The following is a 21,589-nucleotide window of genomic DNA, read 5'->3' on the forward strand; positions in this document are numbered from 1 at the left end:
CCCGCAGCCGGGCCCGGCCACCGCCCCCCGGGGCGGAGCGCAGCCCTCGCCCCGCCCGGCCCGGCCCGGCCCCGCCGCTCGCCCGCTCCGCGCTCTCGCCATGGCCTTCGCCACGCGCCAGTTCGTGCGCGCCGCCTCCTCCGACGCCGCCACGGCGGCCGCCAAGAAGCTGATTATCAAACATGTGACGGTCATCGGCGGCGGCCTCATGGGCGCCGGCATCGCCCAGGTGAGCGTGGAGAGCCTGGCGAGGACGCGGGCGAGCGGGGGTGAGCGGAGGCGGCGGCGCCATGGCGGCCGCGGGGCGGCCGGGGCTCGGCAAGTGCGGGCGGAGCGGGGCCGGGGCCGCGGTGGCGGGGGAGCCCCCGCGCTGCTGCTCCTGGCGGCCCCTTCGCTCCGCTCGCAGCTGAGCCCGGCCCCGGTGCAGCGCCCCGCGCTGTGCTTGGGCGGGACGGGGCGAACGCAGAGGAAGTCGAGCGGTCCGCCGGCGGACCGACATGAATAAAAAGCGCAGCGAAACAAAATAAAACCTCCCGCTTTCTCTGAGTGTGTTATAGTTCGTGTTCGGTCTGTTCCGTGCTGTGGCTTTCCAGGCTGTGTTTGTGCGGGAAGCAGTGGCTGCCCTGGCCCGGCCGTGGCACCCCGAGGGGCAGGGCCGGTGCGGGCCCGGAGGGACGCGCCCCTTCTGCTCCGCTGCCAGACTTGTGCGGAGTCAGGGTTGGGGTTGGGTTTGATTGCTGCGGGGCGGGAGTGGGAAGTATTGCTGCACCGCTGCTGTCTGCTTGCCCAACTTTAGCACTTCTTGTTCTCTTGCTAATCCACGCGTCTTCAGGTCAGACGAGTCGGCAAGAAGAGCCAAGGTCTGTATTTTAGTTTCTTTAAGGTGGTTGTTAAGACAGTGTGTGGCCTACTTGTAAACCAGTCTGTGTATGATAATATGTGGAAAATGTTGGTCCGAGAAAGAAGCTGCTTCTAACTTGCTGAAGGAGCAGATCAGGTGTCATTTTACAAGTGGAATGCAGCAGCTAAAATGGGTATTTAGCTGTCAGTCATCTGCAGAATTACGAAGTGGTTAATATTTAAATAGGGCTTTTTTTCCCAGTGCTTAATCTCAGGCCTTTGGCTTTCAAGTTCACCTTTAGCTTGATAGCTTTAGGACATAAAACTGAACAGTTCTGTCGGTGATGTAAAATTTAGATATTTGTTTAATTCAAAGAAAGAACCTGTTGCCCAGGATACCAGGGTAGTTCACAAACTTCACAAAGAGTAAGGGGAGCATGCAAAGTATCCCCAGATAGAAACTGACAGTGAGCTTGGAGCTCATAAATAGCAGTTCTCCATTTTAATGGATTAATGAGTTTCCTTCTCAGAACGGAAGGTGTCTTACATTCCTGGCAAGTCTCTAGCAGGAGGAATACAGAGGGGGTTTTTTTGTTTGTTTGTTTTTTCTTTTACTAGGGAATTAGCTAGTTGTTTTTTCACTTGTCTGGTAAAAACACTCCTGTGTATCTTGATGCTAGAGCTTGAGGCTTCCACTAAAGGAACTTTGAAGAAAGTTGTTCTCATGTTTGAGGAAGATGCACACTATGCAAAGTTTATAATCTTGCAGGAAAAGTGAGCTGATCTTCATATTCTGTTAGTCTGCACATTCTCAAAGAGGGGCATGTCAAGAGAAACATGTGTGGTATTTGGCAGTAACAGGGGTTGTAGGCTTCTACCACTGTTAAGGACCAAGGATTGTTTTGCTGACCATCTGCCTCCAATTCATCAATCCAAAATTATCTCAAAGCAAAGATGATTATAACACTGAGTGGTGTATCCCCTGTACCCTGTTAATAAAGCTGTTTTTCCTCCCTTGTTGTACACTTAAGAAATTGTCTCTCCTCTTTCCTTGCTTTTTCATACTGTCAGGAGAAGCTAACCTCTGCTAAAATATATGGTTGAAAGCCATGAATTTATAATTTCTGATTTTACCACGTGAAAAACACTTCTGCATGAGAAGAGCATTAATTGACTCCCCAGCACTCATGTTTCTTATTTAGCATTCTTAAGATCATTGGGTAGTAGAATCTAGGCAAGTGTGTGTTTGAATTGCTAGGAGATGGTATGATCTTTTGCCATATTCTTCTTTCCTGTCCATGTAACCATGGGGGGAAAGCAGATGTTAATTTTTCTAGGATTTTTCACCAACTGGTCAGTGATGGTTTCATGAATGAATACTCAGAGAAGCATTTCTTAAAAATGTGGTTGGTATTGATTTTTCATCTGAAGATTAAAGGGTCTTGCTGTACCGCTACAAATGATCAGCAACAGATGAAGTGTTAGGAGTAGAAGTCCAAGCTTGGTTTAAGTGTTTTTTATCCAGTTGTTTTTATGAAATAGCCATAGTGAAAATAAAAGGAAAAAAGTTGGATAAAGACGTGCCCATCTGCCAACTGACTCCCTGTTAAAGCTCTACTGCTGCTGTCCAGAGGCAGTCTGGCATTTCTTTATTAGCTGTATTAGTGAGGCAAATTGGATGAGAATATCACCATGCTTTTCTTCATGAGATATCTCTGTATTTTTCATTTCAGCTAGCTTTGTTGGAGTAGGTCTTGTGGGCACATGAGAGTCTTTAATCTCTACGTATAAGATTAGATGTAAGGTAGAAGACTGCAGAAGGAAAGCTCTGAAGTTGTGTCTTTAAAAACCATCAGTGGAACCATGTTTTAACATCCATTTTATACAATTATTGTATTACAAGCTCTGTTAATTTAGGAATTCTGAAAAGGAAGATAGGCTGTTGCTAACTAGCAAGAGGAACATTAATGAATAGTGAAGTAACAGATAATGAACAGCTGAGTTTTATTATGCTGATGCAATGTGTGAAAATGATGTTATACATTTGAAATTAATTTAAATACCAACCAAAAAGACAACTCAGTAGTGCTGTCTGTAGCTGAGCCAGTGTTTGCACCAAGTATGTAGTAAGGAGAGATAACAGGTCATTCAGGTCTGTGCAGAGTCCTGGAGTGGCAAACATTCACTGCTACTCCCAGCTCCACTTTCACCTTCCAGTTGTTGCAGGCACGTGCTCATGGCCTGACAGCAGAGCCGTGAGCTGCCATGTCACTGTGTCCTGGGAACACAGGGTTGGTCATCCCTTATGCCACCTGTTCACCCTGCCAGCATTCCAGTTTTGGTCTCCACAGCCCTTTTTCCTTACAAGATACAAGGATCACAGCTAAGCCACTTGTTCCTTTCAAGGCAAGTGTTTGTTCTCTAGCCATAGCTGCAGAATTCAGATGTCTCCAGGCACAGGTAGGGTTCTGCGATCAGTGTGGGGCAAATATGGATTTCTTTTTCCTTTTCTTTTGAGTTGAGACCTTTATTCCTTCTAGTCCACCCCAGCTATCTGCAGGTTTTTATGATTTTTCTATGAAAGTGCATTTGGTTCAATGTGTCTTTTGCCTAATTCATTGCCTGGTGTATTGTCTGCCTCAGCACAAATCAATATGGTTGGTTCTTTTATGACATTGATGTTGAATTTTTTTATTTTTTTTTTTAACTTTCAGGTTGCAGCAGCCAGTGGTCACACAGTGGTGTTAGTAGACCAGTCAGATGAAATCCTTAAAAAGTCTACAAAAGGAATTGAGGAGAGTTTGAAGCGAGTGACAAAAAAGAAGTTTGCAGATAAGCCTGAGGTTGAAATCTTCTTCTTTATTCCTCTAGGAAAACTTAGGAAAGTAAAAACTACCATATTTGAGTTCTGATATTGCTTACAGCTGTGCATTATAGAGCATGTTAATATACTGTCTTAAAAAGAAAACTTTTTCCAGTGTACTGAAGAACTTTGATTTTCCTTTTTTTTAATTTAGGGAGATTGAAAGATGTCTTTTCTGGGAATGCACCCATTTTATCCAAAAGCAAATAGTAACAAAATTGTCTTAATACCTTAGTAAGGAGTGGGGGTTTTGTGTTTTTTTTTGGTTTTGTTTTGTTGGTTCCTGTCCTGGCCCCAAGACTTGGGTACAGGATTATTGCAAAGGAAAAGAGAGTGCAAGTAACATGAATTAGATGTATAAGATACTGTTCATTTACATTACTGAGTAAGACTTACATAGAGCAAGCCACTGTGGAGCAGTTGATGCATCTAAATTTGTATCCAAAGGGTTACTTGTTACTATTCTTGTTTCTCTAAATTCCACAGCAGATCCATTTCTTCTTTTGATACATATTAACATATATTATGCATTGATGATTGCCAGTAGAAATGATGCAGCAGACAAAGGAAATTAAAAGGGCTTGTACCAGGATAACCAGAGCATACATACATACATACATAATTATGGGGAGTATTTTAATACAAAGGAAAACTGTCCACATATTGCTTGTGGGTTTTGTATGCCATTGTATTCTACCATGCACGTTTTGGGTTTCTTTTCACTTGTACTATGTCTCCATTTACCCTTGGTGAAAAGTCTTGCAGTTCTGTTTGATTTCTGTCCTCACAAACTGTGTCAGCAATTGTTGGAATTACTAGTGAAAAAACATTTTTTTCCCCTGCATTTGCACTGAAACTGTAGCTACTGATTGACCAACCAGTTGATCACTGAGACTCTTACCCTGAAGGCTGGACTGCAGCAAATGGTCTTCCTAAAAGAATTAATTCAAAGGTCTCCTATTTGCTTCAAAGCAGATTTGACTGGCTAGGAAAATTTTGTCAGTGGAAAGCATTGTATCTCTACACACTTAGAACTTGCTCACTGAATTGGAAACGTGGCAGACTGCCTGCATTTTTGGCAGCTCAAAAACACTTCAGAGCACATAAGGGGATTTTCATGTAAAAGTAAATTAAGTCATTGTAAATAGACATTATAACTTCTTGGAAATGTTTCAGGCTGGCGCTGAGTTCATTGAGAAGACCTTAAAGAACCTCACAACGAGCACAGATGCAGCAGCAGTAGTCCACAGCACAGATCTGGTTATAGAAGCCATTGTGGAGAACCCAGAAGTCAAAAATGAACTCTTCAAGAGGCTGGATAAGTTTGCTCCAGAGTATGTGTATTTTTCCTTTTACATTTTGAAACTTAGACCATTGTTTCTGGTGTTTTTGTGCTTAATGTTAGTTCTCTATTTTCTTAGCTGCTTTTTTTTAAAACCAGGGGTTTTTTTCTCTTAGACTAACTCCAGACCATCATGTTGGTGTGGAATAGTTGTTGTACCAGGTGCATATGTTACAAACACTCATAGATGTGTCCACCAGGTTTTTTGCTTGTTGCATTGCTTAATGTGTTACGGTCCCAGGTATGTTTGGTCATGAAGCTTGTCCGTGTACTTGGCTGTAGTTCAAATCTAAATCCAATTGCAAATGCACAACAGTAGAATAAACTTGTTCTGGTACACATGGGTTATGCTTAACCTCTTGTTCCCATATTTAAATTGGGAATTGGGATGATAAAATATTTGGTTTTAGCATGCCTGGCATGAACAAGTTTTAAGAAGTCTCAGCCTCTTAGCCGTAAGTCTCAGTCATCTCAAAAGAGTCTTAAGTGAACCAAGTTTACTTTATATACAAGAATTTGGAAACAGATCATTGCTGGTTATTGTGTGGTATAAAAGTGTAAATAATTTTTTAATATGCACTCATTCAGTTACAGTCCCTGGAATTTTCTTTGAACTGTAACTGGTAACTGTTTGAAGTTATTGTTGAATTGTATCCAAAAACAAAAATGCTTTTAAGCTGAACATGCAGTCTCAGAAGTTTGAACCTTGTAATTGATGACTCAGGATCACAAGACCTTGAGTGCTTGCAGGGTGAGATTTTAACTAGTATAGCTAAATCTGAGGATATTGACTAAGAGGTATTCTCTAGACTGTCTAGATAAGCCCGTCAACTAGTCAAGCTGTGGCTTGAATGTAATGTCAAGGGAGAAAAGATGTTATCATTAGTTGAATTCAGCCTGGGGAGATTTTTTGGCCTTTCTCATATGGTCAGTAGTTAAAATCACCTGGTACTTTTGAAAGCAATAAATGATCACAACCAACCACGTACTGAGCACAAGGTAACTTGCCATTACTCTTAATCTGACACACAGAAGTAAGTAGCTGTCTTTGGCAATTATGAGAATACCTTGTAGTGATGAGATTGGGCCTATTTTGTAAAAACAGACCAACAAGTGCCCTAGTCTTTAATGAGAAAGTTGGACTGTACTAAATAGCAAATTGTTTAGAAGTAGTCAGCAAGGGACAGAGGGACTTGGAACCTCATTTAAAAATATGTATGTTTGGAACACCTGAGGCTGTGTTTCGTAAGACTGAGCTGTTTGTCAGCATAGCTGCCTTAAAACATTAAATTTTACATTACAGAGTGTTAAAAGATATTGGGAGTTGTTCAGATATGCTTCTTCCCATTGCATCAGACATGATTTTTCAAGGTTGGGAAAAATGACTAGACAAGAAGCCTTCCATTTAAAAGGATATTTGGAAATTATGATAAACATACAGATCTCTTACATGTAGGATAAAGAAAAGTGGAGTGAATGGCGAAGAATATGGGTTGCGGTGTGGAAAGCAGGGATGAAAGAAAGAAAACTGGTAAAATAGTGACATTTAGTATCCAAGTGTTAAAATATTAGCTATTGGATACAAAGGGTAGTTTGTAATTATGTAAGAAATATAGAGTTGCAGATCCTGTGAGCAGTGTGGGGAAAGGCAGAAATGTCTAGTGAGTATTTTTCCATGCATTAGAAGGAAGCAGTAGACTTCCTTCATCCCACACAGCACTGTGGTGGAATGGAAGGCTCTCCCTGTCAGTGCAGGCATTCTACAGCCGTTGCTAAGACTGAATAGTTCAAAACTTGTAAGCATATTATATGGGCTAACTGTTCTGTCATGCTCAGTGAGGGTGGTGGACTTATGGTCAATTGATATGGAAGACAGGATTTGTTTCGAGATAGCTTTGAATCTTAGGACAAGCTTTGCTTCTGTGGGGCCCTGGCCATTGGGACCCTCTGAAGTGTGTGTTACAGGCAGAGACTGTGAAAGACCAGGCTTCTGAGGAGGGAGGACTTGCCTTAATTCAAATCTCAGGACTTACCATGGGGATAGATGGTAGCAGATGGAAATGTAAAGGGCTATGTGTTACAGTTGCTCAGGCAAGATGATGAATTCTTCCTTTGAAACAGAAGCTGTGTGAAACCTTGCATTTTTCTTCTTTTGCACTTTATTTCATATCTTATATGTTTCCTTGGCTGCAACAGTTCCTTTCCTATTTTTGCACCATGATGACCTCTCCAATGAAAATAAGTCTGGGGACAGCACAAAACAGAAGCATTGCATTGAAAAAACAAAGCACAATTAACTTAATTCCTCCTCCATTTTCTTATAAAAGAACTGTATTTCCTCTGAGAGTGGATCTATTAATGTAAGGGAGTGGGAAAGCTGTTCTTTATTGAGAGAAGTTGTATTTGTGAATGGGGAGTGAATTTCCCTTAAGTCTTCAGAACAAGTGTAACGAGCCAGAAGAGTGTGGCAACCCCAAAGCACATGGGGAAGTCAAGGTATTCCTCATCTGGGTAACTGTCCAGATGAAATGGTGAATGGTGTTTCCTGGATGCCATCAGTCTGAGAGCATAGTGGTTTATGTTCTTAGAGCTTTGCAAAATTCCTTGAGTAGGTTCTGTTCCTCTCGGTGTTATACTCACCCTCCTAACAAGGTAGTTGTTACTGTGTTACATGGTCATCATCTTCAGAGCAGGATAAAGCATTCCTACTCCCTCTTCAGTTTTGTTTTCCATTTCTTGAATTGAGTAAGTTTTGTGTTTCCATTATGGAAAGGTCAGGCAAGGGTTTTTGTAGGATATCCCCACGTTCTTTGTGGCTTTTAGTTATTTAAACACTGCAACACTTTTCCAAACGGGGTCATAATGAACATGGCAAAAGAATTTTTGTGTATCCACTTAAAGAACATTCTGTACTTTCTTTCTGTTTATGTCTGGGGTGTGGGAATGCCCATGAACATTTCTTGGTCTAGGATTTATCTTTATATATGGGAACTCAGCTCAGAACTGGCTGAGTCTTTCAGCTGTTCACTGTGTTAGAATCAATGTGTTATAAAACTGTTACAAAGGAAGTCTTGTTCAGTGTTTGCTGTGTAAGGGAGCTGGGCTGTAAGAGTCAGATTTATTGATATGGTCTGCTTCTCTCGTGTTGGGCTCTGTTTTCGACGTCTTCCTCTGACCCACTAGATGGCACCAGGAGGAAGCACTCTGGTGCCTGGAAAAGCATTGCTATGGCTTCGCTAGTACTGTTGCTTTCCAAAGCCTTCCAACTCTGCTGCCACCTGAAGCATGGATTATGTAATTCTAAGTCAAAGAGGCATGAAAATTCTGTTTTAAACTCAATTGAAATCAATTGGTTGGTCAGAGCAAAAAGTGTAAATAAAATGCCTGTGTACACAGTGCAAATGTATTTCCCCCCTCCCAAGGCTTTATATTGTGTGAGGCTACAAGTATTCACCCATAGAAGTGATACTGAGGTAAAATCTCTTACTTAATTGAACTCAGATATAAACCTAACAATAATTACATTACACAAATCAGTGTGATTAACTTTTATATGGATATTTGAATTTTTATGTATGGTCGGAAACATTTGGTGAGGATAAGTGACTTTTGAATGCACTGACCTTGCAATGTCAAAACTTTGAAATATAGAATACTTCTTTTAGTAACCCACCTCAGAACAATATAAGGCCCATTTATGGTGAGGAAATAAGAAAAGAATATTTGTGAGAAAAGTAAACAGGAATTTCCAGGATTTTTTTATTTCCTTTTCTATAATGAAAAAGAGAACATAATAAACAATAGAAAACCATGTGGGTGTTTTTGTCCCAGAATGTTTTCTTTTAATGCCACTATAAGATGTTCCCATGGCTTGGACATAACTTCTCTGAAAGCTCTGTTGTGAAGCTCAATTATATCTCAATGAAATGTAAGCAAAATATCAATGTAGGTTAACATTTGATGAGTCTGATAGGATAACTTTTTGAAAGGACAGTAGGATCTAGTCCAGAATGGAAGATATGGTTTTATCTCTGATTTATTTTCTGATTTTTGTGATTTGAAGAAAAAGCCATTTCTTTAAGTTTTTGGTGTGATGTCATTACAGCAGGGCAGTTGAGGTTCTGACGTATTTCTGGGGGAAAAAAATCCCAAACCACAAACCAAACCATTATAAATTGCAGTTATTAAATGTGGTTTATGTCTGGAAAAGGACTTCATGTAAGTCTTAAAATTCTTGGCATGTTGTGTATCCTTTGCAGTGTCCTGTGCATGGTGGTATTTATCTTTTCTCTGTTTGTTTCCCATCAACTCTTTGCTCTTGTAGCAGGTTTGCTCATCGTGTCTACCATTGATCATTATATAAAAAAGTAGATTCCACATTTTCCTTAAGGCTCCAAAGTGCATTTTCAACGTGGCAAATGATTGGGTTTCAATAGATGTGTAAATGATTAACAAAAAAATTACCCTTAGGTTTCCAGGATTGCTGAAGGAGTTATCTGGAATGTATCTGGGGAGTTAAAAGAAATTTTCTACTTTCAGAGTCTTTTTTCCCAGCACCTAACAAATGTATTCAACACACTTCCTTGACAGTCAGAAACTCTCACAGTCCTTGCAGTGGCTGTACTCACACCTCAGCAAAAGAACTGGGATAAACTGCAGGAATATTTCTGAGGATTCTGTGTATGGTTAGCCAGTGGGTATCTATTTCTGTTTAGCGCATCATTCTCCTACTGTCATTTATGCAATCCATATATTTCTTGTTTCCAGCCATACGATATTTGCAAGCAACACTTCATCCTTGCAAATCACAAACTTGGCTAACTCGACCACCAGGCAGGACCGATTTGGGGGTCTCCATTTCTTCAACCCTGTGCCTATGATGAAGCTTGTGGAGGTAAGTGTCTTAGGACCGCTCCTTACGATGGTTATTATGATCACATTCCATCACAATAACAACTGCAGTGCAGCAATGCAGTTGTCATCAGTGAGACTTGAGTTAGATGAAAGAGTAGATCTCAGTTTGCAGCTCTTCTGATATGGAATTAGCTTCCTCTAGTGATAGGAGGATGGTGCAGTCTCTGTTGAGGGGCAGTTTGAAGAGACAGAGGTAACTCCTTCAGTCTCGAGGCTCCAGAGTCCTCCACTGAACTGCCAACAGAGGTGGTGTTTGTAGTGATCATTTTAGGCACACAGGCAGGCTGATTAATAAGAACTACTGCTACCGGTAGGAATCAATAGAAAATTATATGAAATGAAATCTTACTTCTTGTCACTTTTGAAATAGAGTCAGTCATGTTTGTTTCATATGTTTTGTCTGGAAGTATTACAGTATTTCTCAGCCTTTAAGGAAGCATAAAAAGTTTTTACATAACTCTTTTCTAAATATACTCTCTTTGGCTGCATCATATAATTTCTAAAAATACTGAAATGCAGAGTAGAATAACATTCCAGTATAAGAGTTTATCTGAGCCTCCAAAGTAAGGGTCACATTACAGACAAAACAACAGGTCTTTCTTTTTCTCACCTTTCCCCCTTGTGGCTGACCTTGATCACTAGAATTTACCAACTCTAGAGTAAGTGGAAATAAATTGTTATATTTGGCCACTCTGCCCCAAAGTTTCATGTACTTCATACCTTTAAGTGCTTTAAATCATTTTCCTCTGTCCCATGGGCCATTAGTTCTAGTATTGCTTTAGTGACAAACACTTCAAATGTGTTGTGCCCCCATTTCGAATGCCCAAGATTCACGTTATTATAGTTTTTGCTTGTTTCCCAGTAAAATATATATATGCAGATGTTTGCTCTATGTCTTTGCATGTATCGTTCTCCTCTTCTCCCTTTTGGAATGCTTGAATCTTTTGGCTGAAATGAACAAATTGGATTCAGAGTATGGTTGTCTGATGAGCGCTCAGACACGTGCGAATTCTCTCTCGCTGAATTCTGTATCCAGGTGGATTTTTAAATTTATTTTTAGTTTAATATTGCATCCTGTATATTGTGACTAAGTGTTCTGGAGAAATGTGGTAAGAAGGAAAGGGAGGAATTTTATAAGTTTGTCAGATGTAACAAAAATATTTAATGTAATTCCCTAGGCTAACGTAGACTTCATTGATTTCTGTACCAAGAAGGACTTGTTGGCAGTAATTTATTTCTGTGAATGAAGTGTTCTATATCTTAAGGCTAAAACAAATCATAGTCTTGAGAAATCTAAACTAAGCATCTGTGAGATTAGAAAAAATACAAGATACCTATCATTGTTTATTAAAACCAAAACCAAGGAGTCTCTGTTTGACTGCCGTGCTCAATCTTTATAATTTTGAGGTTTTTCGCATGACTTATGTCCTGCCCCAGAGTCGCTTCAGTTCATGAATAGTATTTGAAGAACTTTAAAACACAGAACCTCTGCTTTCAGTGGCTTGATGAAGAAAGGCACCAATATTAGTAAATCAATACACTTTTTAAAGCTTTTTAAAAAGCTTTTAAAGCTTTTGGTTTTGTTTCAGGTTTACTACTGTAAATGAGGATTGGCATTGGCAAGCACTATAAACAACATTTTCTATGTAAAACAGGTGTTTCAATTTGAAATAATTAAGGGAAAAATCAAGAGAATCACCAAAACTATGAAAGATACTACTGAAATTGCCAGTCATTTCTCATGGAAGCTGTCCTTCATGGGTCACAAATCTGCAGTACTTTTGAGCATTATCTGTTCTTTTCCTAGATTGTGGATCTCATGCTCAGAAAGCACATAGCTTTGAGGGGATTTCTTTCTCTAATAATTCAAAAAAGATAGTGCTAGTTTTTCAAAATTCTGAAGTGTATATTAAAAACTCATTCTTGAAACTGTTGCAGATATTTTTATCAAATATCAAAGATCACTACTTTTTCTGCCTTTTTCTCAATCCTAACTGGTGTGAGGTTTTTTGTGTTTGCCTTATGTCAATTATTAGAATGGGGGAAAATCTCTCTGTGGCAGAGAAAGGCTGTGGATGTTGTCTGCCTGGACTTCAGTAAAGCCTTTGATACTGCCTCCCACAGCATTCTCCTGGAGAAGCTGACAGTCCATGGCTTTGACAGGTGTATTCTTTGCTGGATTAAAATCTGGCTGGATGGCTGGGCCCAGAGAGTGGTGGTGAGTGGAGTTACATCCAGCTGTCAGCCAGTCACTAGTGGGGTTCCCCAGGGCTCTGTGTTGGGGCCAGTCCTGTTTAATGTTGTTATCAATCACCTGGATGAGGGCGTTGAGTGTACCCTCAGTAAATTCGCAGAAGACACTAAGATGGGTGGGAATGTTGATTTGCTGGAGGGTAGGAAGGTTCTGCAGAGGGATGTGGATGGGCTGGATCCATGGGCTAAGGCCATCGGTATGAGGTTCAGTAAGGCCAAGTGCCGGACGCTACACTTGAGTCCCAACCCCCCCATGCAGCACTACAGGCTGGAGGCAGAGTGACTGGAAAGCAGCCCAGCGGAAAAAGACCTGGGGGGTGCTGGTTGACAGCGGCTGAACCTGAGCCAACAGTGTGCCCTGGTGGCCAATAAGGCCAATGGCATCCTTCCTTGGATCAGAAATAGTGTGGCCAGCAGGACCAAGGCAGTGATTGTCCCTCTGTGCTCAGCACGGCTGAGGCTGCATCTCGAGTGCCCAGTTCTGAGACCCTCACTGCAGGAAGGACATTGAGGTGCTGGGGCAGGGCCAGAGAAGGACAGTGAAGCTGGTGAGGGGTCTGGAGGGTAAGTCACATGAGGAGCAGCTGAGGGAGCTGGGGTTGTTTAGCCTGGACAAAAGGAGGCTCAAGGGTGACCTTATCACTCTCTACAGCTACCTGTAGCCAGGTGGTTGTCAGCCTCTTCCCCCAGGCAACTAGCAACTGGACAAGGGAAAATGGCCTCCAGCTGTGCCAGGGGAGGTTTCAGCTGGACATCAGGAAGAATTTGTTCACTGAAAAGTGTGATTAAACATTGAAATGGGCTGCTGGGGAGGTGGTGGTGTCACATCCCTGGAAGTGTTCAAGCAATGCCTGGACATGGTGCTTAGTGCCATTGCTGAGTTTACATGGTGGTGTTTGGTCAAAGGTTTTACTTGATGGTCTTCGAAGTCTTTTCCAACGTTAATGATTCTGTGACTTAATGGTATGAATAAGGAGGTCAGCCTTATGTACTTACGTATAGCAGTTTTAGGTTAGTGCACATGGAGACTGGTTTCAACACAAATATTACAACCAGTTCAGCTTCTGCACATCTGTCTTTTTTGCCTTTTTTTTTTATTTGGGGGGGTGGGAGTTGGGGCAGGGAATGGTGGTGGTGAAGTATAGAAAATACTATGTGTGACAGAAGACTCAGCTGTGAAGAAAATCAAGATGGAAACAGTACTGAAAAGCTTACAGGGCTGTCACAAAGTTGCAGTATAGATTTTAAATTTTCTTTAGAAATTAGTGTCTTTTGTGTTTACATTGGGCACAGGGTAGATGTTACAACCTGTTATATCAGGAACTGTATCTGTTCACATGGTTCTCTGGAGTGATGTCTTTGTGTTTCCCAAGACAACAGAGACTATGTAGCTTTTGAAGTTGCTTTGTTATACTATAATCTCTTAAGTGTGATTCCAAAGGATGGTCCCTTTTACCACCCGTCCATAGTGGCTGAGTGGGAAAGTATCTTAAAGAAATGCATAGTTTCAAAATGTGCAAAATGCTGTATCTATCTTTAAAATGGATTTCTGCGTCTGTTACATATATGTATCCAATATATATCCATTGAAGATCTTTTTTGCAAAACAAGTGTTTTGTGAATTTCTGGAATAATGTTCTAGATTACAATTTAATCATTGCTGTAATGGGGATGAGATGAAATGAGAGAGCTTCTGCTCATAAATGTGCTTATTCTCTCTCTACCTTCCGTCTGCCCAGGTCATCAAGACTCCAATGACCAGTCAAAAGACTTTTGAATCTCTTATGGGTTTCAGTAAAGCAGTAGGAAAGAGTCCTGTCAGTTGTAAGGTGAGTATGTTTTGACTGTACAGTGTTCAGAGGATCTGTTCTTGTAGACTGTTAATTTTAAGGTGGTAGGTTTTAGTGGATGTAAGAGTACTTCAAGAATTTCCAGGTTGCTTCTTGTCCAGTTTATCTTCCCTATTAAAAACAGTTTGATGAAGAAAACATCCATAATTACCACAAATTCTTAAATGTCAAATGACTCTAGACATCTTGCCTAGAGCAGCAAAACTCACAAGTATCAGGGTTTACAGTTTTGGAGTCTGTTTTTAAAGTCCTGCAAAAGCCTAGACTGGAGAGCTTAAGCAAGAACTCATTTTTTGCCGTGCTGGAGACAAGACTGTTACCTCTTGTACTGTGAGGCAGTTGGATGAATCCTCTCTGGTGTGTGCTCATTCCAAACTTTCCTTAAGACTGCAGTAATGAGACGCAAATTAATCTTCAGAGCTTTGCAGCTTTGTTTTTTTTCTCTAGAGTAACACCCTGCTTCCTAAGCACACTTTTTCTGAATCCATTAAGTTGTGGTCTGGGTAGCTTTATGCAAGCTATTGCCTTGAGTTTCACAGCCCATTTCTGGTAGTGGACACACACAAAAAAACCTATTAGAGAAGAAATGCTCTTCTCCTATCCTTCAGGAAATGGCATCATCAGAATTTTGATAAAGAAAAGACATTTGCCAACTGGCCACATTAAATTGTTTTAAGATTAATTGAGTTGGGCTTGTAGTAGTCTTACTGTTCTTTGTCATGATGAATGTTTATGTGCTATTCTTGTTTGTGAAATTCATCTTTTATGTTTTAACGCTGGGCAGATAAATCAGATGAAAAATACAATTCAGAGAGTATCATAAATTGATGATACACTTCATCCACTTGTTTCATTTGTCATGTAGCATTTGAGTGTAGTACTGGTAAAGAATGTGTACTTAGAATCCCTTTTTTATTTTTCATAGGATACTCCAGGGTTTATTGTAAACCGTCTCTTGGTGCCATATATGATGGAAGCTGTTCGACTTTTTGAGAGAGGTATTTGTTGGGATGTTGATTTCAGGGAATGTTGACGTATAATACTACTAAATGTTATGTCACTTCAGAAAAGCCTTGAGATTCCCTCAAAATTTTCAGATCTTAAAGGCTGGAAGTGAATAGTGAACTTCAAATATGAGCCAGGATGTGTAATGGGAAAGATCTTGCCTTCACTTTGAAATGTTAGGTTGTGAGGAGTTGGAAGGTAGTAGTTACTTGTGAGGGAAATTCCTGGTGGTGAAAATGTTTCTGACTTGGAGGTGACAAGGTGAGTGTAATGCCATTGTAAAAATATCCTTTGCTGACTATTCAGGAACCTCCCTCTCTCTGTCCAAAGAGACTTTGATAAAAGTGGTTGAAAATCCCATTAGGGGACGATTAGCAAAGTTCTCCTGAGTTCACTCATATGGTGCTTGTGAAATAAACCACCAATTTTCAGGTGAGGTAGGTAGTGTAATAGTGTCACACTGTGGTACTGGCATACAAGTGATTTGGGCTCAGCTATTGCCACATAAAATTCTGTGTCCTTTTTTAGACATAGGTTCCTCTGGAGCTCCCATCTAGGTGCTGATCTCTCTTATATTGATTCTGAGGGTAGGTAGAAATAATCACTAACTCCCAAAGAACCACTGAATTTTTCAAAGCTTTGGTACTTGTTTTGAAAAGAAAACAAGCCAGTAATGAATGTAGTGGATAAAGAGGAAATTACAGAATGTAATTGCTTTTATTTCAAGTGCTCTGCTCATACTGCCGTGATACTAAGAATGTCATTTGAAACATTTTGTTTTTGAAATCACTGGTTTTTTACAGATGAAAGCACTCCATTTTCAGGATTTCACCTAATATGCTTTAAATATTAAAAATCTCTTTTAAAGCACATGGAAGAGGTGGTTTGATCTCCAGAAAAAAAAATATAAAACAACATTACTTGTTTATCCATCAACAGATGTACCTAATTACATCTCAAAGGGAGAAAAGAGAAAATTTAGTGACTTGAAAGGCAAAGGCATGGATGTGAGGGGCCATTATTCTCTTAGAGAAAGTCAGAGTTTTAAATAGAGTGTATGGGTGTTTCACTGTGTTTAAGAGATGCCTTTGTTAAGTCACATGTATCATTGTGCATATTTCAGGAGACAACAGAATTTTAATTAAATGCAGGAGAAAACAGTCACTGAGTTTGTATGTTAAAATTGACTGGTTTCTGCTAAGCAAAACTATTTTGATTTAATCTTTATTCTGTTTGTATTTTGTTCCACAGTATGATATTTCCAAACTTGTTAAAGTTAATTTGTGAGTTTTTAATGAAATATATTTAAAAAGCTGGTTGATGTTTTGAGAAGACTGATGGCTGTCATTTAATTCATATTTTCCATTGAGTCAGGTTAAATTTTTACCATATCCTTTGTGTTAATCCTCAGAGTAGACTATTGAGCCAGATTGTCATTCACATTAGAATGAAATTGTGTCTCTTTCCTGGCAACCTCAAGCACTGAAATATACCTTTCTATTGGGCCAGTCCTTGAGTTTTTATTTATACAGAGTCTTATACTGTTAAATGTGCACTTTCTGCATAGGCAAAATACCTTTAGTATATTAACAGTGATTTAAACAGGGGGCATATTATAATACATGGTGGTCTGTACTTCCCTGTTCTTAGTGGAAAAACTAAAAAGCAGTCAAGTTTATATAGAGTCTGCTTTATACTAGGAGAGACTATTATGAATTAGGGGTATAACCCTTGCTTGTCCTTTTGCTATTTTTGATTGTATGGTAATGAAACTATATACTGTCGGGTGGCCATGTCCTAAGTTTGACAAAGTGGGACAAATCTGCTGATAGAACAAGTATGTACACCTGCATCAACTTCAAATGAGCTGAGGATTTAGGAGTGTTTGAATTTGGGGAACTGAAATTATGTTAGAATTAAGTAAGGTTACTTTTCCAGGTTTCTCAGAAATAAAATGAGGTTTTAAAAAAGCCCAAACATTGTCAGCTTTAAAGAGTAAAGGGAGATATATATAAATTATTACTTCATATAAAACTGTCACTGGAGTTGTTGCCTTTACAAGAGATTTTGTAAATTTATTTCTAAGAATCTCTGATCTTAGGCATATAAATTGCATAGGCTATGTCTGCCAAGCTTTTGGACACCCTGAATGCCTGTATGCATTGAGCATGGAGGTTACTTAACAAGTACCTCTGGGGTTTGTATAACTTCATCATTTTTTACAGGATCTGCAAAGAACTGCACTGCCTTTATCAAAATATGTATTAGAATTAAGCAGTAGAGATGCATCTGCTTTGATGACAGTATAAAATATGTATTCCCAGGAAAAGAATGAGGTGAATATTAACTGTGACAATACAGGATTTGTATTTTTTATAGGCACACACTGAAGTAGAAGTAATAAATTTGTGATAATTTTGATTTCTATTTTTTTAACAACTTCAGTCTTTTCAGGTCTCTCCTATCTGCCATCTCTGATACCAATAGATATCCTCCAGTGAAAGCTGCTGTAACTAAGCATGCTACTCAGCTGCTACTGTTCCCCTCTCCATGCCTGCCTTATCCATCAGCTGGATATCACTTGTCTTCTGGCAGTTGTAGAGTAAGATTAGCTCTGTCCTGTGCATCACTCAAAAGCTGCTGCCGATCTCATGAAGATGAAATTTAGTCATTTCCTTACTTACCTATTCTGCTGCCTCTAAAAGAAACCCTTGATTCTTCATAGTGACCAGGTCTTCCTTTAGTCTTTCTGATAGGTTCAGCACAGTAGCTGTGGCTCCATCAGTAGCATAGTAATCTCTATTGAAATGCAGGAGGAAGCTAGAAAAATAGAAAACAGGCCTGCAGGGCTTTTTTTTTTTTTTTTTGTGAGAGATTCAGCTTTATGCTCCACATGTGTATGCTGACTCTAGTTTTTGTGGCTCTGAAACATGCAGAGATTTCTGTGAAGAGCTGCACCAGAGTGAAGTAACACCCTGTTAATTATTTATAAGTGGTGCCAAGTAGATGCGAAATCTTCTCTGTTCATCAAACTGTCAATCTTTTCTCTAGGAGATGCATCAAAGGAAGATATTGATGTTGCTATGAAGCTTGGGGCTGGCTATCCCATGGGTCCATTTGAACTGCTGGACTACGTTGGGTTGGATACCAGTAAATACATTATAGATGGTACTGCATGCTTATTTTGTTCTGTTTTCCCCCTTTTTAGCTACACTGTAGATGTTCTAATGCAAATGTGACTCTTAATTATTTAAACTGAATGTTTATGGCATAGCCTTTTAACTGTTCAGGAGAAACGAATGAGAATTCAGCTCAGAATGCTGTGTGAGTACAGCATTTGTACTGCATGCTTGTGCCCTTTGTACACAGTGGTGGTTTTGCTGACCTCATCGAGTTCCATTGGAAAATAATAATAATATTAATGATACTTTATATAACTAAAAAGAATCAGTGGGAAGAGAGGCATACTTGGAGGTAAGAAATTCTGATGAAAAGCAACAAATGTTGAGACTGCTTATCCTTTTTCTGCCAGCTGTGTTTTCATTCTTAATTAATAGGAAATGCAGTAAATACCTCAAAAGATATAAGTAAATCATCTCCCTTTCATTTCAGTTACTAAGTGGATGAATGTCAATACAGTAAAAAAACCATACATAATTGGTGATGGCTTGTTGATGGTTGGTGTATTCTTTTGAATGAGCAGCTTAAATATTCTCGAAGGCAGAATGTGACTTTGAAAAGGGCATTTTCAGTGAAACCTCTTTTGCTTTTAGTTAATACTGTGGAGTAGCATTACATTGTTCTAACTGACTGTGTCTTTCACAGGTAGAAATTCAAGTTGGAATTTCTTTGCACTTAAATTTCTTTTCAGCTAGCTGTTGTTTTATTTCCTTGTACTTATCTATGTTTCAAAAGTTCTCCTTAATTTTTTTAAAGTATTAAAAATCCTCAGTCCTGGAGGTTATAAGGCATTCAGAGTACACTGTGCCTAAAGACTAATTGACAGATTTGCTCATAATCATCAGCACTGATCTGCGCTTTATGAAGCTGCATTGAAGGGTCTCAGAGGGTTTACAATAAGTTCCAGACCTCCTTCAGTTTTCTGACCTCTGAATATTTTTCTAAGGAGATGCAGATCTCTATTATCTTTGGATATAAACAGAACTGTTACTAATTCATCCACTTCCTTTCTTTTCCAGGATGGCATTCATTAGAGCCCAACAACCCTCTTTTTGCACCCAGCCCACTCCTGAATAAACTGGTAGCAGAAAAGAAGCTGGGTAAGAAGACTGGAGAAGGATTTTACAAATATAAATGAATCCACACCTCAAGAGGTGTTAAACTATCTGTGTGCTATTCAGCGTTGCCATATTACCGGTGAATTCTGTTTAAACCTACCCAAGGATGGCACAAGCTGCATTTAGAACATAACCCACCTCTGAACTGAGTGATTGCACTAGTTAATTATGGTCAAAACTTGATTTGGTAGATTATTTTTTTCTTGTAATTCCAAAAAGCTTTCTATGTACAGTGCCTTCATGAAATGTCAATTTTTTCAGGTGCAGTACAGAATGACAAGTGAATTTATCTATTAAAAACATTATTATAGTGATGGGAAATATCCTAAAAATAACCTCACTTTCTTAAAAATAAAGTTTTCAATAATTCTGTATTGAATGTCTTGGCTTGCAGTTGGTGTACTTGGATGGAGTCCACTGGGTGGCAGTCTCTTTTCACGCTGGCAAACACAGCAGCAGAAAGGCAGTAAGTTGTTTTGTTAGGATTTTTCTTAGCTGCAGTGCTAATCTGTAGGTGTAAATTACAGTGCCTTGGACAATAATTTTTTGAAAGTCATATTTAAAAATAAATAAAAAATCCCACAAAGGCAGGCTGTGACCCAGACAGAAGATTCCCAGTACAGCATTTAAAAGCAGAGCTCATCACTTTTGTTGGGATTTTCTAGCATATTCAGGTAGCAGTTGAGGGCCTACTTTTATTAGGTGCTGTAGAACGATAATGAAGATTTCTAGGTGATTTCTATTCTGAAGGGCCTAAGCTAGGAAGCTGGTCAAAGCTTCTGTATGTTTTCTGAAGTGTCCTGTAAATTGGCTTTATTAAAGTGTCATTTTTACACAGTACACTACTACTGGTAGTTGAGTACTTTCAAGATTGCAGCTGGGAGTCTGTGCTATGTGAATAAATACGTGTGTCTGGCTGTGTGAGACACCTTCTGTTTTGCAACTTTATTTCTGTGGGGCTTAGTGGAGCCTGAATTTGTCTGTGGTGGGAGCTCATCAAATCCTGTCTTTATTCCAAATACTGCAAAGCAAGCGGGCATGAGGGTTGGTGTTCCAGTTCAACTGAGTGGTAATGTTCCTTTACTTTGTGTACAAAGTCCTTACATATGTATTTTTTAATTAAAGAAATTATGAATAATTATTTAACACCAAATTGCCTCTTTCTCCCTCCTCCCTCATCTAATTCAGATTGCATATAAAGAAACTGAGGCTGACAGATGTTAATTTCCTTGCACATGGTCACACAAGAAATCTTTGAGTACAGAATAAAATTTTTTAGTTTACTGGATCCTAATTACAGGTCATCTGATTTTGAGCAGCTTGTCCTGAAAGAAAAGGGTAAGAGAGAAATGGTACTGCAGAGAGTCTCTTGTCTTTGCTAATATATTGGTAAATGGACTTGGTTTGACTAAAATAGAGTCTTGCATATGAAGTCTGTTTCACTTGAAGGTTCTTAATGCCTGTAGATCAGTTTAGTGACTTTTAAGTGCTGCAGGGTAAAGTTAGCTTCAGTACTACTGTTTTCAGTAGTAATTAAAAATGGGAATGTGTATTACTCTTGTGTCTTAAAAAATGCTGTTTGTTTTTTATGAAAACATTTAAGCAGAATTAACTTGCTACTGCTCCCTTTACTTGGAAGATCATCTTTAAATTGGAAATGGGTAGGTTTATAGCAAGGCATAGGCTATTTAATGTTAAATGTGGAAAATATTTTTCACTATTAAATGTGATATTTTAGAAAAATAAGCTTTCTCTAAAACAGTGTTTTCCTTTCAGGAGCTCTAACAGGCGTATGTGTATATGTAATACATAAAAGAAACCTGAAATAGAGGCATTTTTAAGTTTGACTTGCTATTTGAGAAGAGACTTCTTTTTCTCAGTAGCAAATAGACCATGTGGAGGTACTTTATTGGTGGGTGGGAATGGTTTGTTTTATCAGCATGTGGGGTGCTGTGCCAGAATGAGGAGAGACGAGGGCAAAAACTTCAAATACTTCATCCTAAATCTCGATAGTGGTAACTGAAGCCATTGAATCGAGGTAAGCCTTTTCTTTTGCTCCTCAGTGGGGAGGCATGGAGAATGTAGAAGTCCTTTTTAAGGTTCAGAGTTGTGAGGAAATTGGTCAGAAGTAGGATATTAAATAGTTCCTCCTGAATTGTTGAAGAATTTCTACAGCTTTGACAGTTTAAAGATTTCTAGGGGGCCTAAAGAATAGGTAGTGAAA

General features: G+C 39.5%; 1 protein-coding gene across 1 annotated transcript; it reads left to right on the forward strand.

Annotated features, from left to right (window-relative positions):
* The first annotated feature begins 34 nt into the window (after nucleotides 1-34).
* HADH (hydroxyacyl-CoA dehydrogenase) lies at nucleotides 35-19,739 on the forward strand. Its single transcript, XM_064652078.1, has 8 exons — nucleotides 35-229; nucleotides 3,555-3,683; nucleotides 4,880-5,037; nucleotides 9,813-9,939; nucleotides 13,952-14,041; nucleotides 14,988-15,060; nucleotides 18,119-18,235; nucleotides 19,267-19,739. The coding sequence occupies exons 1-8, from the start codon at nucleotides 101-103 to the stop codon at nucleotides 19,383-19,385; spliced, it is 942 nt and encodes a 313-aa protein (XP_064508148.1). The 5' UTR covers nucleotides 35-100; the 3' UTR covers nucleotides 19,386-19,739.
* Nucleotides 19,740-21,589: the final 1,850 nt, after the last annotated feature.

This window comes from Pseudopipra pipra, chromosome 4 (assembly GCF_036250125.1).
Source record: "Pseudopipra pipra isolate bDixPip1 chromosome 4, bDixPip1.hap1, whole genome shotgun sequence".
NCBI classification, from domain to species: domain Eukaryota; kingdom Metazoa; phylum Chordata; class Aves; order Passeriformes; family Pipridae; genus Pseudopipra; species Pseudopipra pipra.